The 27,471-nt window shown below is 50.7% G+C and overlaps 1 protein-coding gene across 6 annotated transcripts in view; it reads left to right on the forward strand.

Moving 5' to 3' along the window:
* Positions 1–22,866, forward strand: part of sipa1 (signal-induced proliferation-associated 1) — a 153,401-nt gene extending 130,535 nt beyond the window's left edge. For 4 of the 6 annotated variants that reach the window (XM_068021808.1, XM_068021810.1, XM_068021807.1 and 1 more), the window contains exons 10-16: positions 4,442–4,645; positions 6,313–6,433; positions 10,866–11,043; positions 11,640–11,735; positions 12,342–12,408; positions 14,381–14,459; positions 15,945–17,501. In XM_068021808.1, the coding sequence (XP_067877909.1) occupies positions 4,442–4,645; positions 6,313–6,433; positions 10,866–11,043; positions 11,640–11,735; positions 12,342–12,408; positions 14,381–14,459; positions 15,945–16,091 (892 nt within the window). In that variant the 3' untranslated portion in view covers positions 16,092–17,501. Of the gene's footprint in view, positions 1–4,441; positions 4,646–6,312; positions 6,434–10,865; positions 11,044–11,639; positions 11,736–12,341; positions 12,409–14,380; positions 14,460–15,944; positions 17,502–22,333 lie in introns of those variants that run through there. The other 2 variants (XM_068021812.1, XM_068021813.1) reach the window with 2 other exon arrangements.
* The last annotated feature ends 4,605 nt before the right edge of the window (positions 22,867–27,471 follow it).

The following is a 27,471-nucleotide window of genomic DNA, read 5'->3' on the forward strand; positions in this document are numbered from 1 at the left end:
GGAGGCTAGCAGCCGTTAACGGGGGGCTTAGGAGCTGTTAACGGGGGGGGGCTAGGAGCTATTAACGGGGGGGGGGCTAGGAGCCGTTAACGGGGGGCTTTGGAGCCGTTAACGGGGTGGGCTTTGGAGCCGTTAACGGGGTGGGCTAGGTGCCGTTAACGGAGGGCCAGGAGCCGTTAACGGGGGGGGGGTCTGGGAGTCGTTAACGGGAGGGGCTAGGAGCCGTTAACGGAGGGCTAGGAGCCGTTAACGGGGCGGGGGGGGGGCTTGGAGCCGTTAACGGGGGGTGGGGGGGGCTAGGAGCCGTTAATGGAGGGCTAGGAGCCGTTAACGGGGGGGGGGCTAGGAGCCGTTAACGGGGGAGGGCTAGAAGCCGTTAATGGGGGGCTAGGAGCCATTAACGGGGGGACTAGGATCCGTTAACGGGGGGACTAGGAGCTGTTAACGGGGGGCTTAGCAGCCGTTAACGGGGGAACTAGGAGCCGTTAACGGGGGGACTAGGAGCTGTTAACGGGGGGACTAGGAGCCGTTAACGGGGGAACTAGGAGCCGTTAACGGGGGGACTAGGAGCTGTTAACGGGGGGACTAGGAGCCGTTAACGGGGGGACTAGGAGCTGTTAACGGGGGGCTAGGAGCCGTTAACGGGGGGCTAGGAGCCGTTAACGGGGGGGGGGCTAGGAGCTGTTAACGGGGGGCTAGGAGCCGTTAATGGAGGGCTAGGAGCTGTTAACGGGGGGCTTAGGAGCTGTTAACGGGGGGGGGGGTGGGCCTAGGAGCCGTTAATGGGGGGCTTAGGAGCCGTTAACGGGGGGACTAGGAGCCGTTAACGGGGGACTTAGGAGCCGTTAACAGGGGGACTAGGAGCCGTTACCGGGGGGACTAGGAGCCGTTAATGGGGAGGCTAGGAGCCGTTAACGGGGGGGGGGCTAGGAGCCGTTAACAGGGGGCTTAGCAGCCGTTAACGGGGGACTAGGAGCCGTTAACGGGGGGGGGGGCTAGGAGCCGTTAACGGGGGGACTAGGAGCTGTTAACGGGGGGCTTAGGAGCTGTTAACGGGGGGCTAGGAGCCGTTAACGGGGGGCTTAGGAGCCGTTAACGGGGGGCTAGGAGCCGTTAACGGGGGGGGGGGGGCTAGGAGCTGTTAACGGGGGGCTTAGGAGCCGTTAACGGGGGGCTAGGAGCCGTTAACGGGGGGGGGGGGCTAGGAGCTGTTAACGGGGGGCTTAGGAGCCGTTAATGGGGGGACTAGGAGCTGTTAACGGGGGGACTAGGAGCTGTTAACGGGGGGCTTAGGAGCCGTTAACGGGGGGACAAGGAGCTGTTAACGGGTGGACTAGGAGCTGTTAAAGGGGGGGCTAGGAGCCGTTAATGGGGGGGGGGGGGTAGGAGCCGTTAACAGGGGGCTTAGCAGCCGTTAACGGGGGACTAGGAGCCGTTAACGTGGGGCCTAGAAGCCGTTAACGGGGGGACTAGGAGCCGTTAACGGAGGGACTAGGAGCCGTTAACGGGGGGCTTAGGAGCCGTTAACGGGGGGACTAGGAGCCGTTAACGGGGGCCTTAGGAGCTGTTAACGGGGGGGGGGGCTAGGAGCCGTTAACGGGGGGGGAGGCTAGCAGCCGTTAACGGGGGGCTTAGGAGCCGTTAACGGGGGAGGGGCTAGGAGCCATTAACGGGGGGGGGCTAGGAGCCGTTAACGGAGGGCTAGGAGCCGTTAACGGGGGGCTTTGGAGCCGCTAACGGGGTGGGCTTTGGAGCCGTTAACGGGGTGGGTTAGGTGCCGTTAACGGGGGGACTAGGAGCTGTTAACGGGTGGACTAGGAGCTGTTAAAGGGGGGGCTAGGAGCCGTTAATGGGGGGGGGGGGGTAGGAGCCGTTAACAGGGGGCTTAGCAGCCGTTAACGGGGGACTAGGAGCCGTTAACGGGGGGCCTAGAAGCCGTTAACGGGGGGACTAGGAGCCGTTAACGGAGGGACTAGGAGCTGTTAACGGGGGGCTTAGGAGCCGTTAACGGGGGGACTAGGAGCCGTTAACGGGGGCCTTAGGAGCTGTTAACGGGGGGCTAGGAGCCGTTAACGGGGAGGGGGCTAGGAGCCGTTAACGGGGGGGGAGGCTAGCAGCCGTTAACGGGGGGCTTAGGAGCTGTTAACGGGGGGGGGCTAGGAGCTATTAACGGGGGGGGGGCTAGGAGCCGTTAACGGGGGGCTTTGGAGCCGTTAACGGGGTGGGCTTTGGAGCCGTTAACGGGGTGGGCTAGGTGCCGTTAACGGAGGGCCAGGAGCCGTTAACGGGGGGGGGGTCTGGGAGTCGTTAACGGGAGGGGCTAGGAGCCGTTAACGGAGGGCTAGGAGCCGTTAACGGGGCGGGGGGGGGGGCTTGGAGCCGTTAACGGGGGGTGGGGGGGGCTAGGAGCCGTTAATGGAGGGCTAGGAGCCGTTAACGGGGGGGGGCTAGGAGCCGTTAACGGGGGAGGGCTAGAAGCCGTTAATGGGGGGCTAGGAGCCATTAACGGGGGGACTAGGATCCGTTAACGGGGGGACTAGGAGCTGTTAACGGGGGGCTTAGCAGCCGTTAACGGGGGAACTAGGAGCCGTTAACGGGGGGACTAGGAGCTGTTAACGGGGGGACTAGGAGCCGTTAACGGGGGAACTAGGAGCCGTTAACGGGGGGACTAGGAGCTGTTAACGGGGGGACTAGGAGCCGTTAACGGGGGGACTAGGAGCTGTTAACGGGGGGCTAGGAGCCGTTAACGGGGGGCTAGGAGCCGTTAACGGGGGGGGGGCTAGGAGCTGTTAACGGGGGGCTAGGAGCCGTTAATGGAGGGCTAGGAGCTGTTAACGGGGGGCTTAGGAGCTGTTAACGGGGGGGGGGGTGGGCCTAGGAGCCGTTAATGGGGGGCTTAGGAGCCGTTAACGGGGGGACTAGGAGCCGTTAACGGGGGACTTAGGAGCCGTTAACAGGGGGACTAGGAGCCGTTACCGGGGGGACTAGGAGCCGTTAATGGGGAGGCTAGGAGCCGTTAACGGGGGGGGGGCTAGGAGCCGTTAACAGGGGGCTTAGCAGCCGTTAACGGGGGACTAGGAGCCGTTAACGGGGGGGGGGGCTAGGAGCCGTTAACGGGGGGACTAGGAGCTGTTAACGGGGGGCTTAGGAGCTGTTAACGGGGGGCTAGGAGCCGTTAACGGGGGGCTTAGGAGCCGTTAACGGGGGGCTAGGAGCCGTTAACGGGGGGGGGGGGGCTAGGAGCTGTTAACGGGGGGCTTAGGAGCCGTTAACGGGGGGCTAGGATCCGTTAACGGGGGGGGGGGCTAGGAGCTGTTAACGGGGGGCTTAGGAGCTGTTAACGGGGGGGGGGGCCTAGGAGCCGTTAATGGGGGGCTTAGGAGCCGTTAACGGGGGGACTAGGAGCCGTTAACGGGGGGACTAGGAGCTGTTAACGGGGGGCTTAGGAGCCGTTAACGGGGGGACTAGGAGCCGTTAACGGGGGGGGCTAGGAGCTGTTAACCGGGGTGGGGGGGGGAGCGCTTAGGAGCCGTTAACGGGGGGCTTAGGAGCTGTTAACGGGGGACTACGAGCCGTTAACTGAGGGCTAGGAGCCGTTAACGGGGAGTGTGAACTGTTAACAGGACTTAGGAGCTGTTGGGGGGAGTCGGAGCTGTCAACGGGGACGGGGAATCCTTAATAAGCTTCTTAAATTTACAACACACGGGCGGTAAAAGCAATATTCTCATTTATTTAACAAAAGCTGTAATGAAGAAGTATTGTCATGAATAACATACCTGCTCCCTCTCACAAAGCCCCTATCTCCCTTTTCTTCATCCCTCTCCGTTCTTGCGGGGGGATGGGCGATGGGGAGGTTGTATCTCCGGCTTGTGCTGCATTAGCTGCTGTCAACCGGGGTAGCAACAGAAAGAGGCCTTCTAATGACCCTCAGAGGGTATTGGGCTAGAGAGGGAAGAATCAAACAGGGTTCCTGGTTACTGTCCAGTAACTCATGCTGGGAAGTGTGTGTGTGTGTCTCTGTGTGTCTTTGTCTGTGTGTGTTTGTGTTTTCTCGCCTCCAAGTCCATAGGTCGTGGGCCACTCCAGAGAACTGAACCCATACTCCAGGCCAACATTCCCAGTGCCAGTACTTGAGGAAGTGCCGCACTGTTGGAGGTTCTGTTTCTCAAAAGAAACCCCCTCTGCCCTCTCAGGTGGAGATAAAATATCCTGTTGAACTACCGGAAGAAGAGTTCTTCCCGGTGTCCTGGGGACCAACATTTATCCATCAACCAACATCACTTGAAAAAAAATGATCACATTGCTGTTTTGAGGATCTTGCTGTGCGCAAATTGGTTGCTGTTTATCTCTACATCACAGCAGGGACTACGCTTCAACGCTTTAGGACATCCTGAGGTGGTGAAAGGTGTAATATCAATGCAAATTCTTTCTGTCTTTGAAGGAGTTTCTCTGAGCTCTACCGAAAGTCGATTGAGGAGACTGAGCGAAAGTGTGACAGAGTGACGGATGCAGGGCTGGGGTCCCCCTGTTTGCCTCTGCTGAGGATGTCCTCGCTGCAGGAAACTCGGAGTGCCAGTCCCCAAGGGGACCCATGCCTGACCTTGCGTAGCTGCTCCCTGGAGAAGACAGCTGCCCAAAGTCAGAGGTATGTATAAATGAATGAATTAAAGAATGGAAGTGAGGAACAGTGGAGTTCCCAAGAGATTTAGGGTTACATACACACTGATTACTCAAATACTGTGGTCAGGTACAAAAAATAATCACAAAGGCTAATGATATTAGCCTTTATAATATGAAGGGGAGGATGTTTTGCTGCAATTATACAAAGACATGGTTAGACCACCTCTGCAGTACAGTTCTGGGCAGTACACCTTAGCAAGGATATATTGGCCTTGGAAGGAGTGCAGCACAGATTCACTAGAATGTTACCAGGGCTCCAAGGGTTAGATTATGAAGTGAGATGGCATAAACCAGGCGGAAGGGGGGAGAGAACCAAAGGGAAGGTGTGTGATAGGGCAGAGGGCAGGAGAGATTTAATAACAAAGATGTCATGGGACAAAGGCAAAGGGAGTGCTAAAGGTTATGGTGAGAGACAAAGCATTAGTCCAAAGAGAGTGTTAATGGCAGAATAATGAACGGCTCTGTCTAGAGACACAAACATGAAAAACAATGTTTAAGGCAGGCACATGGTTTAAAAAATAATAATAGTAATAATAAAAAAAAGCCAGTCATGCTCTGAAAATGTTGAACTCAATGTTGAGTCCGGAAGGCTGTAGAATGCCTAATCGGAAGGTGAGATGCTGTTCCTCAAGCTTGTGTTGAGGTTCACTGGAACACTGCAGCAGGTCAAGGACAGAAATGTGAGGATGAGAGCAGGGGTGGTGAATTGAAATAGCAAGCGTCCTGAAGCTTGGGGTCACGCTTTCAGAGATAACATTAAAATCAGGGCTTGGTCGTTTAGGAGAGAAGTTAGGAAATATTTCTTTTACACAAAGGGTGGTAGGGCATAAAACTCTCTCTCAAAAAGCAGTAGATGCTAGCTCAATTAATCATTTTAAATGCAAGTTTGATAGATCGTTGCTAGACTAGGGTAAAAACACATACGAAGGTAAGATACAGATCAGCCATGGTGTCACTGAATTGCAGAACAGGCACGGGGGGCTGAATCGCCTCCTCCTGTTTCTGTGGATGAGTGAAAGAAATGTGACATGGAACCATAGAAGGAGATATTAGGGCAGGTGACCAAAAGCTTGGTCAAAGGGGTAGGTTTTAAGGAGCGCTTTAAGGGCAGAGAAAGATAGGTGGAGAGCTTTATGGAGGAAATTCCAGAGCTTAGGGCCTAGGCAGCTGAAGGTATGGCAATCAATGTTGGGGCGATTAAAATTGGGGACGCACTAGAGGCCAGAACTGACAGACCTCCCGGAGGTTTGTAGGGATGGAGGAGGTTACAGAAGTATGGAGGGTTGAGGCTGTGGAGGGATTTGAAAACAAGGATGAGAATTTTCAGGTTGAAGTGTTGGCTCTCTGGGAACTAACATAGGTCAGCGAGCACAGTGGGGTGAGTAGGACTTGGTACAACTTAGTACCAAATCTCTGGTATGAATTGGATGAATTGCAGTTAATAGAGGTTGCAAGGTGGGAGACCAGCCCGGGAAAGATGGAATAGTTAAGTCCGGAGGTAACAAAGGCACAGATGAGGGTTTCAGCCGCAGCTGAGCTAAGGCAGGGATCAGAGCATAGAAAACCTTGCTGATGACTAGTTAGGCCTCCCTGCAATATATGATTGATGGCCGTACTTTCTCTGCGTTTCAGGACCGAGGAGGATCCTGGCTTCAGTGGCCTAACGACGTCGCCCCCTGACCTCATCTTGGCTGCAAATTCTCAGCACCTGTTGCCTTCTGGAAAACTGGAGCCAGATCCAGGCGATGTCCAGGTCAGTAATGCAGATCAGCTGAAAGCAGGGTTCTTGCCCTGTGACGTACATGGGGATTTTCGATCTTTGATTTCGGACGGGTTTCAAAGTAGCTAGAGTTAAGTTGGAAGTTGGCGTGCTCTTCACCCACCATCCCCCCCCCACCCCCACCCTCCCCAACACCAGGGATCACAGTCTAATAAAATGATTGGTCCTTTTAAAGGGCAGTAGGCCATTTATACAGTAACTCCAACTCCTGCCAATCAGGCGAAGTTATGGTTTCAATGGCTGACAGGTACCCCCCCAAAAAAGAGACTATTTGGAGAGTTAACCTGTGCGGATTGGCAGACTGTGGAATAGTCGAATTTAATTTCTCTGACTGCTGAACTGCCAAGGGGATTGTTTGGAAGAAGACAGTGGTACCTAGACATTAATACCAAATCTCTCGAGGTGTGGTACTCGCAAGTATTTGTCTGTTGTTATCAACATGAAAGAAATCCTATGGTACAGATCTCAGTGCAGGTTGCTCATGTTTTTGATACTGACTGGGGATTTGAACTCTTTGGGCGCACTGAAAATTTGCCTCGTACATGTACAACTTTGCATCGTGAACGTCTATGAGAAACTGTTTCATCCAAAAGTCCCGTCGTTTATCAACCTGTGTAAGAAATATGTTTTAATGAGAGTATCTTGATCCCCTTTGTAGATTGATTCTATTGGTTTTAAGTACTGTACTCAGTATCTTGCTGTGTTCCACTACTTCTGTATATTACTCAGTCTGTAAATAAATCTGAATATTAGTTTTAGCCTGTATCCATTGATTTGACAGTGTGATTTTTTTTGGGGTTTTCAAAGGAGCCAGGAGAGTGAGGTGGGAATCCATATTATTTGTGTGTGTGTTTGGGGGGGGGGGGGGGGGGCGGGTCATTTAACGGCACAGGTTATGGATTTTCACCATGAATGTAAATCAAAAATTTTCCCCTTAGTTGTTAACATTTTCTACTGAGCAGACTGGACACAATTGATTTAATATACTATGAATTCAATCAGGCACTTAAACTCATTGACGGGGACAAACATTTCAATCGGAGAACCTAATCTGAATGGGATGGGACTGGAACAGCGACATATAATAAAATCTATAACAAGAGGCACTGTTATTCTTACCTGGGCCAGAGGCGGCGGTAAAGCTGACCACAGCCGGTTACAAACAAATGCTAAAAGACACATGGTAGAAGTTCCGCATGGGTTCTCCCAGTTCCCCATTGTATGCTCCAGGAATAAATACATTTGAACCCCTGGGAGAGGCAAAAGGCCAGAAAATATGATTGACTGGGGGGGAGGAAATCGGGGCAATCGGAAATCCTGCCTCTAACTGAGTGAAACTAGTCCTGGAGGTCTCGGTGCTGAACAATTATGTTACTTGCTTGTTACCATTTGTATGGTGTCATCTCCGCCCCAGCCAGACACAGGTCCGACTCCCTCTTATGGTGTAAAGCGAATCAGCGTTCACTGCAGATGGCAGGAACTTGTTCCAAAGGTCGACTATTCTCTGAAGAGAGGACGAACTGCCCAACGTCCAAACTAGTTCTACCCGTGTGTAACGTATGAATGCATTCCTGCTTCTCCCCGACCTATTTCATAGAATCACAATAATACAGCACAGAAGCAGGCCATTTGGCCCATCGTGCCTGTGCCAGCTCTCTGAAAGAGCTATCCAATTAGTCCCACTAGCCCTCCCCCAGCCCTCCCCCCCCCCCACCACCACCCACCCTGTGCTCTTCCCCTATAGCCCTGCCAATTTTTTTCCCTTTCAAGTATTTACCCAATTCCTTTTTGAAAGTTACTAACAAATCTGTAGGAAGTGCATTCCATATGATACCTCTGTAATTGAAGCAATTTGTCAATGTGGGCACAATCTGAGTCTCTTTATTATTTTACAGATCTCAGTGCAGTAGTCCAAGTCTGCACTCCCTGAAGTAAATAGACCAGCTCTTTAAGCTGAATCTGGGTGTGGAAGGTGTTTTAAACGAGGAATCAATCCTGTCACCCTTTCTTGACCTTTTCCAAAATCTCAATATCACCCACGACACAAGGGGACCAAAACTGGAGACAGTATTTTTAATGAGGCCTAACCAAGGTCCGCCTATTCAAATCCCTCCATGGCCTCATCCTCCTCCCTCCCTCTTTAACCTCCTCCAGCCCTACAACCCTCTGAGATCTCTGCGCTCCTCCAATTCTGGCCTCCTGTGCACATTCTTCCCCACTTGTTCTGCTCCACCTGCCTGGGCCCGAAGCTCTGGAATTCCCTCACTAAACCTCTTTAACTCTCTACACCTCTCTCCTCCTTCAATACGCCGCTTAAAATCTATCTCTTTGATCAAGCTTTTGGTCACCTGTCTAATGTCTCCTTATATGGCTCGGTGTCAAATTCTGTCTAATTTACGCTCCTGTGTAGCTCTTTGGAATGTCTTACTATGTTAAAAACACTGTATAAAAAGCAAGCTGTTGTCTGTTTCAAGCACAAAATGGTAGGTTTTCTTTACAACATGTTATATGTGTGACAATGGGTCAAATTTCAAAGTGGAATATTCATGTTATAGATTGTATCCAACAGGCTGCTTTTTCCTTTATATGTTTCTCCTGTGGACTCCTGGAGGGGATTGCATCATACTTCCCATTTGGAGGGACATCCAGAATAAAAGTCCTTACTTTTTTATCAAAAAAGGTTTCGCTTCAGTGTACTAGTTATTGTTGTGGAGATATTTGTTACGGAAGAAAAAAAATTAAAGTTTTAAACGCGTTTTCACCGTCACAGTAAAAGTCACACCCAGAAAAGATGGAGGGTAAAGAGCTGTCCTATCATCTTACAGGTAGAGACTGCTTTATCTATCCGCAGTATTCATTTTAATTCTCCACCAGCAATGGCAAGCAAGATATTGTTTATTTGTTTTCCAGGAATCAGTACGAAATACTTCACGTCTCTGGTGAGATCTTTTACCAACATCTTTCCATATTCTTGTCAGAAAATCTGACAGTGATCAGCTTGTATTATACAAGAACACAACATCTGTTAGAGTACTGCACACAGTTCTGGTCTCCATATTTTAAAAAGTATATAGAAACACTGGGGAAGGTGAAAAAAAACAGATTCACAATGATAATACCAGAACTGAGAGATTCTCCCCATCAGGAATGATTAAACGGTCAGGGGCTCTTTTCTCTAGAAAAGAGAAAGCTGAGGGGTGATCAGATAGCGGTCTCTAAAATTCCTGAAGGTGTTTGATAGAATAGAGGTAGAGGTGTTTACATTGGGGGGGGCGGGGATTGGTGGGAGACCAGAACTAGGGGCCATAAAAATAAGATAGTCACCAATAAATGCAATCGGGAATTCAGGAGAAACTTCTTTACCCAGAGAGTGGTGGGAATTTGAAACTCACTACCACAGACATTATGTAGTTGAGGTCAATAGCATAGATGTATTTAAGGTGAAGCTAGATAAACACATGAGGGAGAAAGGGATAGAAGGATATGGTGATAGAGTGAGGGATGGGAGGCGACTTGCATAGAACATAAACACTGGCATAGACCAGTTGGGCTGAATGGCCTGTTTCTATGCTGTAGATTCTATGTAATTCATATTTGTACAACATTGTGTGTTATTTTGTATAGCAATCCCGTCTCTAAATTGCTGTGTGTGGTGTTGCGGTAGAATGATCTTGTGTGTGTATGTGTTTAACTTTACCTACCTACCTTCTTGCCCTATCCCTCAATCCCTTCCAGAAATGCATTCAGTTGCCTTTGGACCCCACTCATCCTGCCCACGTCAATGTCTTTCTCCAATTCCTTATTTCTGATTTGATTACCCTTGCGCGTGTGAACTAACCTCCCGTTTTACTGCTAACATCCTCACTGTATCCCTCGTTATGTCCGTTTGGGGCTGTTGGTCTCACTCCTCTCTCTCACCCAGAAAGTGATGGGTTCAATCTCCACTCCAGGACTTGAAACTGTAATCCATGCCGACGCTCCCCAGTGCCAGTACTGAGGGAGCACTGCACGGTCGTACGTGCCGTCTTTTGGACAAGACATGAAACTGAGGACCCCACCACCACCCCCACCCCTCCCACCATCTACCTATTTGGATGGATGCCAAAGATCCCATGGCCATTGCTGGAAGAAGAGCAGGGGAGTTCTCCTGATGTCTGTAGCCAAAACCACCCAAAAAAACAGAGTAACTGCTCATCAATTCCATTATGCAACATTGATGGTGCAAAATGGATGGTGCATTTGCCTCCACAACACTTCTAAATTAATGTGTTGTGTGTGACACCTTGTTGAGGTAGTGTATAAATGTAAGTATGTCAATACTACAAACCCAAGAACAATTTCAGTAACGCAACTGGAAGCCCCCCCATGGTCATGTCACTGATAGCTGTTTCTGATTCTGTTCTAGGCAGCTACCCTCCAATGCTCTCTCTCTGGGACCAATTCTGTGGAGATTTACTCCAGCTGTCCAGGCGGCTCCGATCTCAGCCTCTCAGATCCCCAACAAGACCTTCCGAGCGCTACCTCGTTGAGCTGTTTACCCACTGGTGCCAAACAAAACCTGCCACCTTGCCTCAAACCACATGGTAAAGTAATGAGCTGTGACATCGGAGTGAGGAGAGGCAATTGGAAAATGTAACACCCACCACAGCTTTTCAGATCGAATCTGCATTCAAATAAAGTGGGACAGGGTTTTGGGGGGAGTGTGACAGGAAGTATGTGTGACGCTTCCAGGAACTGTGCGTTAGACACTAGGTTTCTAATATAATTAGAAGGGCACAAATCACAAAATGGATCCATCAATAGAAACCCATTCAACCCTGTGTGAATTCCAAATCACTGAGGGAGAGGTTGATCAAGAATCACAGGATGTTTTATTTCCTGTACCCCTCATTCACCAAGGGACAAAGAATATGAGCTGTGTTTCTGCTCCTGGTTGCCAGTGGGATGGGGACAGAGTTTGGCCTGGTGGCGAGGCCTTCCACAGTCAAATAATCAGCCAGGTCTAATGTCACATAGTGGGAGTTTGAATAAGGTATGGCCGACGCCTGGGCCCCACTTGGAAGTGCATCCAAAGGGGAGGTAGGGAGTTCTTAAGGACAAAAGGGCAGAGTTCCTGAGGAGGGTTATCCCATTCTATGGAAATTACATTATTCCATATTCCTTCTGTTATACATTTCAGATATTGCAATCTCCGATGACTCTAACACTGAGTGGCAGTCACTGGCAGACATAGCTTCATACTGTGATAGCCTTGCACAATCCCTTTCCCTAGAAGGTGAGTGAGTTTCTGAATGGAGCCCCCCGGGGCCACAAAGTACTTTTGTTTGTTTTTATATTTGAACGGGAGGGTGAGGAGGGAGAGCTTCTGACATGCAGTGTATCACAAGGCTGCTATACCTGTATAAGTCACTGTGAATGATACTCTCTCGGTAGGTGACTTTTCCCTTTGGCCCTGGATTGTTGTCCCTTCTCCTATGGCCCACGGCCACTGACCCTTCCCCTGTGGCCTGGGGTTGTTGACCCTACTCCTGTGGCCTGGGGTCTTTGACCATTCTTCCCCTGTAACCCTGGGTCAGTGACCCTTTCCCCAAAACACTGGGTCAGTGACCCTTTCCCTATGACCCTGGGTCAGTGACTCGTCCCCTGTAATCCTGGGTCAGTGATCCCATTAAAAATAATTGCAAAAGCACCAATGGACAGATGCTGCTTCGATAGCATCACAGCACCTGCCCTATACCAAGCCGCTGGAGAGGGGCATCACTCACTGATGGGCCACTATTACCTGCTCTCCACACTTAGCCCTGTGCCCAGTCCCTGGAGAGGGACAACACTCCCTCATGGATTTGTTAGCTGCTCCAATGAATCTTTCCTCTTTTACCAGATGAGGGCACAGTAGATGAACCCAGAGCCAACGACAATGTTGACTTGACGGAAACAAACAAACTGAGGTAGGTTGATCCTGACACTAGAGGGTGACACAGAAATTGGGATTCTGCTGGTCAGTCTGAGTTTCCAAATAGTCTGAGCGATCACTGGTTTGAGACAAATTGACTCAAAGTTATTGGTACAGCTCCCTCAATGGTCTCTGGGGGGCCAGGGGGTAAGGGTGGGGCCTGGGGATGGTGTTGGGAGTCCCAGTGCCAGTACTGAGGGAGCACTGCACTTTCGGAGATGCCTGCTTTTGGATGAGATGTTAAACCGAAGTCCCATTTACCCTCTCAGGTGGACATAAAAATAGTGGCCATGGGAACTTTTAAGAAGAGCACTGAGTTCTCCCCAGTGTCCTGGGCTAATATTTATCCTTTATCCAACATTACTAAATGGCATACCCTGTATCCTGAGACTGTGACCCCTGGTTCTGGACTCCCCAGCCATCGGGAACATCCTCCCTGCATCTAGCCTGTCTACGTCCTGTTAGAATTTTATAGGTTTCTATGAGATCCCCCCTTATTCTTCTAAACTCTAGTGAATATAGGCCTAGTCGCCCCAATCTCTTATCATACGTCGATCCTGCCATCCCAGGAATCAGCCTAGTAAATCTTCTTTGCACTCCCTCCAATGCAAGAACATCCTTCCTCAGATAAGGAGATCAAAACTGCACACAATATTCCAGATGTCGTCTCACCAAGGCCCTGTATAACTGCAGTAAGACATCCCTGCTCCTGTACTCAAATCCTCTTGCAATGAAGGCTAACATACTATTCGCCTTCCTAACTGCTTGCTGCACCTGAATGCTTGCTTTCAGCGACTGGTGTACAAGGACACCCAGGTCTCGCTGCACCTCCCCCTTTCCCAATCTATCACTATTCAGATAATAATCTGCCTTTCTGTTTTTACAACCAAAGTGGATAACCTCACATTTATCCATGTTATACTGCATCTGCCATGCATTTGCCCACTCACCCAACTTGTCCAAATCACATTGGAGCCTCTTTGCATCCTTCTCACAGCTCACAGTCCTCCCCAGCTTTGTGTCGTCTGCAAACTTGGAAATGTTACATTTAGTTCCCTCACCCAAGTCATTAATATATATTGTGAATAGCTGAGGCCCAAGCACTGATCCCTGTGTATTACAACACTGACTATGTTTCAAAAAGTATTCAATTGGCTGTAAAGTGTTTTGGGAGATCCTGAGGTTGTGAAAGTCCCCATAAATGACCAAACTGTTGGGATCACCTGGTCAGAGGGCGACAGAGCTACAGTACCACTGGCTGCCTGCTCCTGGTGGTGCTGAGCCCAGTGCTGTTCAACAGCGCGATGGTGCCACCTGCAGGCCCCTGTGAGTTACTGTTTGGAAGTTGAAGGGAGTGAAAACTGAGCCTAACAAACCACCGCCCCCTACCAAACCCGTCCACCCCGGTCTAACTCCCCACACCAAACAGGGGAGGTGCCTTTTCCTGCATGAGGTATGGGGCAAGATCAGAAAGCCTCTTTGTTGGGGCCAGAAGGAAGGCCGCAAGTTCCATCCCCAGCATGTGCTAAGTTAGTTGGACTCAAGACAGGGTATCAGTTGAGGCTACAATAAACTTCAGTCCTCCCTGAGTTAAGGAGGGGTGGGAATGGGCAAATAAGGCAGGATTCCTGCCGCTGATCCAATGTTCAACCCACTTGCCCATCCCCTCCTCCCCAACTTGCTGGAAATATAAGTGTTGAAAGAAGGAAGGATTGGACACAGTCGCAACAGCCCCTATGGTTCAATAGCCTCCAAGCACTCACCTTCTGGGTTTAACGATGAGTGGGAAGGTGTACAGAGGGCAGTTGGTGCCGGTGAAAGCTGCATCTCAGCGAGATTCAGTGCCTAAAGAGAAGGATGCATGAAAAACATTGAGAGCTGAGCAGACAGTTTAATTTCTGTGATGTGAGGCGAATTGTGATTTGATTGTCGTTTATTTAATTGTCTTGCTTTTTTTACACTCCCAGTCAATCTCCAACAGGCCTCTGTGAGAAGGTGGTTCATTTGGAAGCTATTGTCAAGCAACTTAATGAGAAGCTGATCAAGGTGAGGCGAAACAATCAACCAGGGGTCACCCTTCGGACTGAGCTCACTCACCAGTGTGAAATCAGGGGAGGACACAAGCTCACCAGGAACTGAGGGGAGACTATGTGGGCCCCTGAAAACTAGTGCACAGAGGGCTCTACCCCTAAAAACCAGGGGACAGTGTAGAGGGAGCTTTACTCTGTATCTAACCCCGTTTTTTTTTACTCCAGAAATGACGGGCGTTTTTACCAACGTCAATTTTATTACCAAAATAGATCGAAAAATTACAAAATTAAATTAGGGTATTAAATAAATGAGTACTTTTTCTGTTTTACAATTTTTTCCTCATTAACGGTATTGCACAACATCGCTTCCCAAACACAAAAGTCCAGCAGTTCTGGGTTGTGGCATCATCAAGCAGTTCAGGTGGGAATTCCATCAGGAACAGATATACAGTCCTCCTGGGGAAGGGGTCAGCATCAGCGGGTAAAGATAGGGATGTATCTAACCCCCGTGCTGTACCTGTCCTGGGAGTGTTTGATGGGGACAGTGTAGAGGGAGCTTTGCTCTGTATCTAACCCCCGTTTTTTTTTTATCATCTGAAAACTTTTTAATCATTTAAGTCTAATTATTGATATATACTAGGAAAATCAAGCGACCACTTGTCGAGCCCTGTGGAAACCTAACTAGAAACAGGTTTCCAGTCAGGATTCAGTTCTGGATGTGATACACAGCAGCAATAACAGAATCCAATCCCTGCAGTCACTTGTGAACTCGCTGGTGTCTCAGTAGTTTTTTTGAAGTCACAAACCCCATCCCACGCACAGAGCAGGTGAAAGGCCTCTCCCCAGTATGAACTCGCTGGTGTCTCAGAACACAGGATGAACGAGTAAATCTTTTCCCACACACAGAGCAGGTGAAAAGCCTCTCCCCAGTGTAACCCCCGTGCTGTACCTGTCCTGGCAGTGTTTGATGGGGACAGTGTAGAGGGAGCTTTACTCGGTATCTAACCCCCGTTTTTTTTTTCAGTGTAGAGGGAGCTTTACTCTGTATCTAACCCCCGTGCTGTACCTGTCCTGGGAGTGTTTGATGGGGACAGTGTAGAGGGAGCTTTACTCTGTATCTAACCCGTGCTATACCTGTCCTGGGAGTGTTTGATGGGGACAGTGTAGAGGGAGCTTTACTCTGTATCTAACCCCGTGCTGTACCTGTCCTGGGAGTGTTTGATGGGGACAGTGTAGAGGGAGCTTTACTCTGTATCTAACCCCCGTACTGTACCTGTCCTGGGAGTGTTTGATGGGGACAGTGTAGAGGGAGCTTTACTGTGTCTCTAACCCCCGTGCTGTACCTGTCCTGGGAGTGTTTGATGGGGACAGTGTAGAGTGAGATTTACTCTGTATCTAACCCCGTGCTGTACCTGGGAGTGTTTCATAAGGCTGTGGAATGAAAAGCTTCCGAATTTCTGTGAAATAGAATAATGGTTTTGTTTTTATTTTTGAAACTCAGGAGAAGGAGGATAAAGCATTGCTGGAGACTGAAGTGGAGCATCTACGGCAGAATAATCAGCGGCTCCACCAGGAGTCACAGACCACGGTGTGCCACCTCTTAAAAGTAACTGAATTACTGTGCCGTACTGCCCCAAAGCCTTCCTAAGCTGCATTAAGTAGGAGGGAACGAGAATTCGCCAGCTCTTCAGTGGGACCCGCCTCTCAATGGCGAGAAAAGCCAGGCAATTAAACCTGACGCTGACTCGCTTTGTTTCTGGAATCTTCTGCCATTGGCGTGTTGCTCTGTCAGAATTCCCTCTTTTTTTGTCATGCCAATCTTTTTGCTGTGGTTTAGGAACGCTCCCAGCGACATTACACTGACAGTCCACTGTGAACAAACATGTTTCAGGGAGTTTAATTATTGCCCTTTCAGCTACCCTGCTAAGTTCAGGACCATTTCTGCAGCTGCTTCACAGGAACAGCAGTCGGCCGTTCAGCCCATCTGCTCCGTGCTGGTGTTTATGCTGCACAGGAGCCTCCTCCCAGCCCCTCTCCATCTCACCCTATCAACATATCCTTCTATTCCTTTCTCCCCTCTTGTGTTTATCCAGCTTCCCCTTAAATCTATTTTCCTCAACCACTCCCACCACTCTCTGGATAAAGAGGTTTCTCCTGAATTCCCTATGGCATTTGTTAGTGACTATCTTATATTGATGGCCCCTAGTTTTGGACTCAAAAACAAGTGGAAACATCTTCTCTAACTATTCCTACCCATAGGGTGAGGGGGTATTGAGGGATATCGGGCAAAGGCGGGTAGATGGAGTTGGGGTACAGATCTGCCATGACCAAACTGAATGAGAGAACAGTCTCGAGGGACTGGAAGGCCTCCTCCAGTTTTTATGTAATGAACCAAATGCTTAATTCCTTTAAAGCTTTTCCCTCTTGATTAACTGACATTTCTTTTAATAATTACAATAAAATATATATGTGTTTAAGTTACTTATAGAAGTTGACCAGAAACCTTGGGGCTTGAAAAGGTCAAAGGTCAGGCAATTAAACCTGACGATGACTCGCTTTGTTTCTGGAATCTTCTGTCACTGGCATGTTGCTCTGTCAGAATTCCCTCTTTTTTCGGTCATGCCAGTCTTTTTGCTGTGGTTTCGGAACGCTCCCAGCGACATTACACTGACAGTCCACTGTGTGCGCTCTGGGGGAATGGGGAAGATGTGACATAGCAGGTGGAGCCAAGCGCATGGTTAGCACATGCATCATCTGCCATTTGGCAGCGCGTGGAAGGCACACGATTCATAATGGTGGGCGGGGTATGGAGATGCCCATTTCCCTTTGGTCTCCAGTACGCACGCACCCAGGGCGTGCAAGGATGTGGAAGTTTCCATCCATAAGGTGAGAGGTCTGGAGTAGGCACTTCCAGAAGTAGGTGAGCCTCCCTCACTGCTCATTCTGCACCCTTTCAAATCAATAGATAAGGAAAACTGTCCTGAGTTTTCCTTTAGCATTTTGTAATACATTCCGAAGCCATAGAGAAAATCTTTAAATAAACAACATGTTTCCTTTGTAGCGTCTTATTTTTTTTTTGTGCGCATCAGTGAGGGGATTGAACCACATTGGTCCCTCCCAGATCAGGGTTCGATACAGAGTCAAGCTCCCTCAACACTGTCCCCATCAAACACTCCCAGGACAGGTACAGTACAGGGGTTAGAGACACAGTAAAGCTCCCTCTACACTGTCCCCATCAAACACACCCAGGACAGATACAGCATGGGTTAGATACAGAGTAAAGCTCCCTCTACACTATCCCTCATCAAGCACTCCCAGAAGAAAAAAAAGAAAAAGAAAAAAAGAAAAAAATAAAAATAAAAAAAAAAAAATAAAAAAAAAAAAACTGGGGTTAGATACAGAGTAAAGCTCCCTCTAAACCTTCCCATCAAACACTCCTAGGGCAGGTACAGCACCGGGTTAGATACAGAGTAAAGCTCCCTCTAAACCTTCCCATCAAACACTCCTAGGGCAGGTACAGCACCGGGTTAGATACAGAGTAAAGCTCCCTCTACACTGTCCCTATCAAACAATAAAGAGGAAAAAAAATGGGGTTAGAAAAGAAAAAAGAATTTTAAAAAAACAGGGTTAGATAGAGTATAAAGTTCCATATAAAAAAAACGGGGAAAAAAACGGGGTTAGATACAGAGTACAATTTCCTCTACACTTTCCCATCAAACACTCCCAGGGCAGGTACAGCACAGGGTTAGATACAGAGTAAAGCTCCCTCTACACTGTCCCCCATCAAACACTCCCAGGACAGGTACAGTACGGGGGTTAGATACAGAGTAAAGCTCCCTCTACACTGTCCCCATCAAACACTCCCAGGACAGTTACAGCACGGGGGTTAGATTCAACAAAGGCCACCTAAAAGAAAAAGAAAAAACGGGGGGGGGGAAAAAAAAAACGGGGGTTAGATACAGAGTAAAGCTCCCACTACACTGTCCCCATCAAACACTCCCAGGACAAGTACAGTACGGGGGTTAGATACAGAGCAAAGCTCCCTCTACACTGTCCCCCATCAAACACTCCCAGGACAGGTACAGTATGGGGTTTAGATATAGAGTAAAGCTCCCTCTACACTGTCCCCATCAAACACTCAAAAAAAAAGAAAAAAAAAAAACGGGGGTTAGATACAGAGCAAAGCTCCCTCTACACTGTCCCCCATCAAACACTCCCAGGACAGGTACAGTATGGGGTTTAGATATAGAGTAAAGCTCCCTCTACACTATCCCCATCAAACACTCCCAGGACAGGCACAGCACGGGGTTAGATACAGAGTAAAGCTCCCTCTACACTGTCCCCATCAAACACTCCCAGGACAGGTACATCACTGGGGTTAGATACTTTTCCCAGCTGTGGAAACGCACAGATCTTCCTCTTGTGAAGCCAGTATGGAACAGCATTAACCAGGCTTGGGAAGCAGACCTTTTCACCCATGTTATCCTCCCCATTGCAAGGAAATGGAATGGATGGGAGGAACCCTGAAAAGACATAGAGGAATCAAACATTTAAAAACTGGAAAGATTGAAAAAAGTTTCAAAATCTTTTTAGGACGCAATAGAGGTAGTGACTACAATCAACAAAAACAACTTTCATTTATATAGCGCTTTTAATGTGATAGAAACGTCTCAAGGCATTGCACAGAAGCGTTAGCAGACATAAATTTACACCAAGCCACATATGGAGATATTGGGCCAGGTGACCAAAAGCTTGGTCAAAAGGTAGGTTTTAAATCTTAAAGTGGGGAAGTGAGGCGGAGAGGGAATTCCACAGCTTTAGAATCTAGACAGCTGAAAGCGTCGACACCAATGGTGGAGCGATTAAAATCGGGGTGTGCAAGAGGCCAGAAGTTGGAGGAGCACGGAGATCACAGAATTTTGAGGTGCTGAGGAGGTTACAGAGATAGGGAGGAGTGAGACCAATCATCATCTGATAGTACCAGTGATACTTCATGGTTTATCATGATAGTATCATAGTGTCACTATGATGCCCGTAGTAATCGTCAGGAAAATCCCAGGCCTTTCCACCATCAGGAACATCCCAGGCCTTTCCACCATCAGGAACATCCCAGGCCTCTCCACCATCAGGAACATCCCAGGCCTTTCCACCATCAGGAAAATCCCAGGCCTCTCCACCATCAGGAACATCCCAGGCCTTTCCACCATCAGGAACATCCCAGGCCTCTCCACCATCAGGAACATCCCAGGCCTTTCCACCATCAGGAACATCCCAGGCCTTTCCACCATCAGGAACATCCCAGGCCTCTCCACCATCAGGAACATCCCAGGCCTTTCCACCATCAGGAAAATCCCAGGCCTTTCCACCATCAGGAACATCCCAGGCCTCTCCACCATCAGGAACATCCCAGGCCTTTCCACCATCAGGAACATCCCAGGCCTCTCCACCATCAGGAACATCCCAGGCCTTTCCACCATCAGGAACATCCCAGGCCTCTCCACCATCAGGAACATCCCAGGCCTTTCCACCATCAGGAAAATCCCAGGCCTTTCCACCATCAGGAACATCCCAGGCCTCTCCACCATCAGGAACATCCCAGGCCTTTCCACCATCAGGAACATCCCAGGTTTCTGCACCATCAGGAACATCCCAGGCCTCTGCACCATCAGGAACATCCCAGGTTTCTGCACCATCAGGAACAGCCCAGGCCTCTGCACCATCAGGAACATCCCAGGTTTCTGCACCATCAGGAACATCCCAGGCCTCTGCACCATCAGGAACATCCCAGGTTTCTGCACCATCAGGAACAGCCCAGGCCTCTGCACCATCAGGAACATCCCAGGTCTCTGAACCATCAGGAACATCCCAGGCCTTTCCACCATCAGGAACATCCCAGGCCTCTCCACCATCAGGAACATCCCAGGCCTTTCCACCATCAGGAACATCCCAGGCCTCTCCACCATCAGTAACATCCCAGGCCTTTCCACCATCAGGAAAATCCCAGGCCTTTCCACCATCAGGAACATCCCAGGCCTCTCCACCATCAGGAACATCCCAGGCCTTTCCACCATCAGGAACATCCCAGGTTTCTGCACCATCAGGAACATCCCAGGCCTCTGCACCATCAGGAACATCCCAGGTTTCTGCACCATCAGGAACATCCCAGGCCTCTGCACCATCAGGAACATCCCAGGTTTCTGCACCATCAGGAACAGCCCAGGCCTCTGCACCATCAGGAACATCCCAGGTCTCTGAACCATCAGGAACATCCCAGGTTTCTGCACATTCAGGAACATCCCAGGCCTCTGCACCATCAGGAACATCCCAGGTTTCTGCACCATCAGGAACATCCCAGGCCTCTCCACCATCAGGAACATCCCAGGCCTTTCCACCATCAGGAACATCCCAGGTTTCTGCACCATCAGGAACATCCCAGGTTTCTGCACCATCAGGAACATCCCAGGCATCTGCACCATCAGGAACATCCCAGGCCTCTGCACCATCAGGAACATCCCAGGCCTCTGCACCATCAGGAACATCCCAGGTTTCTGCACCATCAGGAACATCCCAGGCATCTGCACCATCAGGAACATCCCAGGTTTCTGCACCATCAGGAACATCCCAGGCATCTGCACCATCAGGAACATCCCAGGTTTCTGCACCATCAGGAACATCCCAGGTTTCTGCACCATCAGGAACATCCCAGGCCGTTCCACCATCAGGAAAATTCCAGCCTTCTCCACCTATTTGAAAAATGATGGGACTCTCCAGCCATGAACTGAAGTTTGCTCTACACTCACTAGAATGTGACTTTGTATGCTCACTCTCCATTGCATCAAGCTCTTTCCACATCCCATGTACGCTCTACCATATCGTGATCCCTACCATCTATTTAATCTCCTCTCACTCTACCCTATCTTTGACTCGACCCATTCGTTTAATCTCCTCTGGTGGAGGGAGTCTAGAACAAGAGGACATAACCTTAAAATGAGAGCCAGGCCATTCAGGGGTGATGTCAGGAAGCACTTCTTCACACAATGAGTGCTGCAAACCTGGAAATCCCCTCCCCCCACAACGCCCCCACAAAAAGCTGTTGAGGCTGGGGGTCAATTGAAAATTCAAGTACTGAGACCGATAGCTTTTTGATAGGTCGTGGTATTCATGGTTACGGAACCAAGACAGTGAATGGAATTAAGATACAGATTAGCCATGATCTAATTGACTGGTGGAACAGGCTTGAGGAGCTGAAAGGCCTCCTCCTGTTCCTATGGACTAGTTTGTTGCAGGTGGGATGGGGGTGGAATGAAGCCTCAATGTCGCATGAACCCACATTTTTGACCTTCTCAGGTCAAATTCTGAGACTATAATAAAGTGCTTTTCCATGGTGATGTCGTGTGGGAAGCTGCAGGGGAGGGAGGGACCCTGTCCTGCCGGGAAGGCAATGCCTCCTAGGTTAGGGAAGGGAACATCTCTGCCAGGATGTGTCCTGCTGATTACTAGTCTGTGATCACCGCCCCACCGCCACCTCCGCCCCCCGCCCCCATGCTGAGAAGGTACATGTATGTAGACGTCGGCTGGGCTATGATGCACCCCCCAACCCCCCCATGATGAAAGAGCATGTCAGTAGTCACATGGTTTCCTTCAACATGAAACCAGTTTAATTATGGGTGGGTGAAGGTACTGAATGTGGGTGGGTCGTGCCAGGGTTACAGGGAGGTATTATGGCTGGGATGGTATTTGGGTGGGGGAAGGACTTTTGGATCGAGAGGGACTGTGGGTAAGGGGAGGTACTATGGGTGTGTGGGGAGGACTATTGGTGGTGGATGCTGTGTCTGCCATTTTTTACCAGTTAGTGCCTGTTTGATCTTATCATTTCTCTTTACTTTGCAGATGACAACCCAGGAGGAGGATTAACCAAGATCTCACTTACCGTGAGGATTCAGCCTGGTCTCTCTCTCACCATGAGGATTAACCAGGATCTCACTCACTGTGAGAATTCACCCTGGTCTCTCTCTCACCGTGAGGATTAACTGTGGTCTCTCTCACCATGGGGTTAACCAGGATCTCACTCAACGTGAGGATTAACCCAGATTTCTCTCACCATGGATTATTGTTGTCACCAATCCGCTCCTTCCTGATTCATGGCAATCCTTGTCGTCCACTTTACAACCTTGGGGAATTTCAAACATCTCCATATTACCTCTGAGAAGTTTGTGAGTTCAAGACCTCCAGAGGATTCAGCCCATAATCCAGATCAATGGTCTTAGCGCAGGAATGAAGCAGCACTGCACTGCATTGTCTCTCTCACCGTGGAGACTAACCATGGATTCTCTCACTGTGAGGAGTAACCATGGTCTCATTAACCAATTGGACATTCTCTGAACCAACTGTCCATGCAATAAATACACCATTCACTTGCTGCACTATCACCTCAGTTTCATTTAATCTCCTGGGCACAATGCTTAAATGTAATTCTTCACCTATTGTCAGGGTAGAGCCCCGTTTGGGGGTGCAGGGAGGATCCTGGGGGTAATGGTGAGTTTGGGGGATACAGGGATGATCCTGGGGGTAGTGGTGGGTTTGGGGGTACAGGGATAATCCTGGGGGTGGCGGTGGGTTTGGGGGATAAAGGGATGATCCTGGGGGTAGTGGTGAGTTTGGGGGTACAGGGATGATTCTGGGGTAGTGTTGAGTTTGGAGGTACAGGGATGATTCTGGGGGTAGCGGTGAGTTTGGGGGTACAGGGATGATCCTGGGGTTAGCGGTGAGTTTGGGGGGACAGGGATGATCCTGGGGTTAGCGGTGAGTTTGGGGGTACCGGGATCATCCTGGGGGTAGTGGTGTGTTTGGGGGTACAGGGATCATCCTGGGGGTAGTGGTGTGTTTGGGGGTACACGGATCATCCTGGGGGGAGTGGTGAGTTTGGGGGTACAGGGATGATCCTGGGGGTAGTGGTGAGTTTGGGGGTACAGGGATCATCCTGGGGGTAGTGGTGAGTTTGGGGGTACAGGGATCATCCTGGGGGTAGTGGTGAGTTTGGGGGTACAGGGATGATCCTGGGGGTAGCGGTGCGTTTCGGAGTACATGAATCATCCTGGGGTTAGTGGTGAGTTTGGGGGTACAGGGATGATCCTGGGGCAGTGGTGAGTTTGGGGGTACAGGGATGATCCTGGGGTTAGCGGTGAGTTTGGGGGTACAGGGATGATCCTGGGGGTAGTGGTGAGTTTGGGGGTACAGGGATCATCCTGGGGTTAGTGGTGAGTTTGGGGGTACAGGGATGATCCTGGGGGTAGTGGTGAGTTTGGGAGTACAGGGATGATTCTGGGGGCAGTGGTGAGTTTGGAGGTACAGGGATGATTCTGGGGGTAGTGGTGAGTATGGGGGTACAGGGATGATTCTGGGGTAGTGGTGGGTTTGGGGGTACAGGGATGATTCTGGGCGCAGCGGTGAATTTGGGGGTACAGGGATGATTCTGGGGTAGTGGTGAGTTTGGGGGTACAGGGATGATTCTGGGGGTAGCGGTGAGTTTGGGGGTACAGGGATGATTCTGGGGTAGTGGTGAGTTTGGGGGTACAGGGATGATTCTGGGGGTAGGGGTGAGTTTGGGGGTACAGGGATGATGCTGGGGGTAGCGCTGAGTTTGGGAAAACAGGGATGATCCTGGGGGTAGCGGTGCGTTTGGGGGTACAAGGATGATCCTGGGGTAGTGGTGATTTTGGGGGTACAGGTTGATTCTGGGGGTAGTGGTGAGTTTGGGGGTACAGGGATGATTCTGGGGTAGTGTTGAGTTTGGAGGTACAGGGATGATTCTGGGGGTAGTGGTGAGTTTAGGGGTACAGGGATCATCCTGGGGGTAGTGGTGAGTTTGGGGGTACAGGGATCATCCTGGGGGTAGTGGTGAGTTTGGGGGTACAGGGTTCATCCTGGGGGTAGTGGTGAGTTTGGGGGTACAGGGATCATCCTGGGGGTAGTGGTGAGTTTGGGGGTACAGGGATGATCCTGGGGGTAGCGGTGCGTTTGGGAGTACATGAATCATCCTGGGGGTAGTGGTGAGTTTGGGGGTACAGGGATGATCCTGGGGTAGTGGTGAGTTTGGGGGTACAGGGATGATCCTGGGGTTAGCGGTGAGTTTGGGGGTACAGGGATGATCCTGGGGGTAGTGGTGAGTTTGGGGGTACAGGGATCATCCTGGGGTTAGTGGTGAGTTTGGGGGTACAGGGATGATCCTGGGGGTAGTGGTGAGTTTGGGAGTACAGGGATGATTCTGGGGGTAGTGGTGAGTTTGGGGGTACAGGGATGATCCTGGGGGTCGTGGCGAGTTTGGGGGTACATGGATGATCTCGGGGGTAGTGGTGAATTTGGGGTACAGGGATGATTCTGGAGGTAGTGGTGAGTTTGGGGGTACAGGGATGATCCTGGGGGTAGTGGTGAGTTTGGGGGTACAGGGATGATCCTGGGGGTAGCGGTGAGTTTGGGGGGACAGGGATGATCCTGGGGGTAGTGGTGAGTTTGGGGGTATAGGGATGATCTTCGGGGTAGTGGTGAGTTTGGGGGTACAGGGATGATCCTGGGGGTAGTGGTGAGTTTGGGGGTACAGGGATGATCTTCGGGGTAGCGGTGAGTTTGGGGGTACAGGGATGATCCTGGGGGTAGCGGTGAGTTTGGGGCTACAGGGATGATCTTCGGGGTAGTGGTGAGTTTGGGGGTACAGGGATGATCCTGGGGGTAGTGGTGAGTTTGGGGGTACAGGGATGATTCTGGGGGTAGCGGTGAGTTTGGGGGTACAGGGATGATCCTGGGGGTAGCGGTGAGTTTGGGGGTACAGGGATGATCCTGGGGGTAGTGGTGAGTTTGGGGGTACAGGGATGATCCTGGGGGTAGTGGTGAGTTTGGGGGTACAGGGATGATCTTCGGGGTAGTGGTGAGTTTGGGGGTACAGGGATGATCCTGGGGGTATCGGTGAGTTTGGGGGTACAGCGATGATCCTGGGGGTCGTGGTGAGTTTGGGGGTACAGGGATGATTCTGGGGGTAGCAGTGAGTTTGGGGGTACAGCGATGATCCTGGGGGTCGTGGTGAGTTTGGGGGTACAGGGATGATCTTGGGGGTAGTGGTGAGTTTGGGGGTACAGGGTTGATTCTGGGGGGAGTGGTGAGTTTGGGGGTACAGCGATGATCCTGGGGATAGTGGTGAGTTTGGGGGTACAGGGATGATCTTGGGGTTAGTGGTGAGTTTGGGGGTACAGGGATGATTCTGGGGGTAGTGGTGAGTTTGGGGCTACAGGGATGATCCTGGAGTTCGTGGTGAGTTTGGGGGTACAGGGATGATCCAGGGGGTAGCGGTGAGTTTGGGGGTACAGCGATGATCCTGGGGGTCGTGGTGAGTTTGGGGGTACAGGGATTATCTTGGGGATAGTGGTGAATTTGGGGGTACTGGGATGATCTTGGGGGTAGTGGTGAGTTTGGGGGTACAGGGATGATTCTGGGGGGAGTCGTGAGTTTGGTGGTACAGGGATGATCCTGGGGATAGTGGTGAGTTTGTGGGTACAGGGATGATCCTGGGGGTCGTGGTGAGTTTGGGAGTACAGGGATGATTCAGGGGGTAGTGGTGAGTTTGGGGGTACAGGGATGATCCTGGGGGTCGTGGTGAGTTTGGGGGTACATGGATGATCTCGGGGGTAGTGGTGAATTTGGGGTACAGGGATGATTCTGGAGGTAGTGGTGAGTTTGGGGGTACAGGGATGATCCTGGGGGTAGCGGTGAGTTTGGGGGGACAGGGATGATCCTGGGGGTAGTGGTGAGTTTGGGGGTATAGGGATGATCTTCGGGGTAGTGGTGAGTTTGGGGGTACAGGGATGATCCTGGGGGTAGTGGTGAGTTTGGGGGTACAGGGATGATCTTCGGGGTAGCGGTGAGTTTGGGGGTACAGGGATGATCCTGGGGGTCGCGGTGAGTTTGGGGCTGCAGGGATGATCTTCGGGGTAGTGGTGAGTTTGGGGGTACAGGGATGATCCTGGGGGTAGTGGTGAGTTTGGGAGTACAGGGATGATTCTGGGAGCAGTGGTGAGTTTGGAGGTACAGGGATGATTCTGGGGGTAGTGGTGAGTATGGGGGTACAGGGATGATTCTGGGGTAGTGGTGAGTTTGGGGGTACAGGGATGATTCTGGGCGTAGCGGTGAATTTGGGGGTACAGGGATGATTCTGGGGTAGTGGTGAGTTTGGGGGTACAGGGATGATTCTGGGGGTAGCGGTGAGTTTGGGGGTACAGGGATGATTCTGGGGTAGTGGTGAGTTTGGGGGTACAGGGATGATTCTGGGGGTAGGGGTGAGTTTGGGGGTACAGGGATGATGCTGGGGTAGCGCTGAGTTTGGGAAAACAGGGATGATCCTGGGGGTAGCAGTGCGTTTGGGGATACAGGGATGATCCTGGGGTAGTGGTGATTTTGGGGGTACAGGGTTGATTCTGGGGGTAGTGGTGAGTTTGGGGGTACAGGGATGATTCTGGGGTAGTGTTGAGTTTGGAGGTACAGGGATGATTCTGGGGGTAGTGGTGAGTTTAGGGGTACAGGGATCATCCTGGGGGTAGTGGTGAGTTTGGGGGTACAGGGATCATCCTGGGGGTAGTGGTGAGTTTGGGGGTACAGGGTTCATCCTGGGGGTAGTGGTGAGTTTGGGGGTACAGGGATCATCCTGGGGGTAGTGGTGAGTTTGGGGGTACAGGGACGATCCTGGGGGTAGCGGTGCGTTTGGGAGTACATGAATCATCCTGGGGGTAGTGGTGAGTTTGGGGGTACAGGGATGATCCTGGGGTAGTGGTGAGTTTGGGGGTACAGGGATGATCCTGGGGTTAGCGGTGAGTTTGGGGGTACAGGGATGATCCTGGGGGTAGTGGTGAGTTTGGGGGTACAGGGATCATCCTGGGGTTAGTGGTGAGTTTGGGGGTACAGGGATGATCCTGGGGGTAGTGGTGAGTTTGGGAGTACAGGGATGATTCTGGGGGTAGTGGTGAGTTTGGGGGTACAGGGATGAT

This window comes from Heterodontus francisci, chromosome 44 (assembly GCF_036365525.1).
Source record: "Heterodontus francisci isolate sHetFra1 chromosome 44, sHetFra1.hap1, whole genome shotgun sequence".
Lineage (NCBI taxonomy): Eukaryota > Metazoa > Chordata > Chondrichthyes > Heterodontiformes > Heterodontidae > Heterodontus > Heterodontus francisci.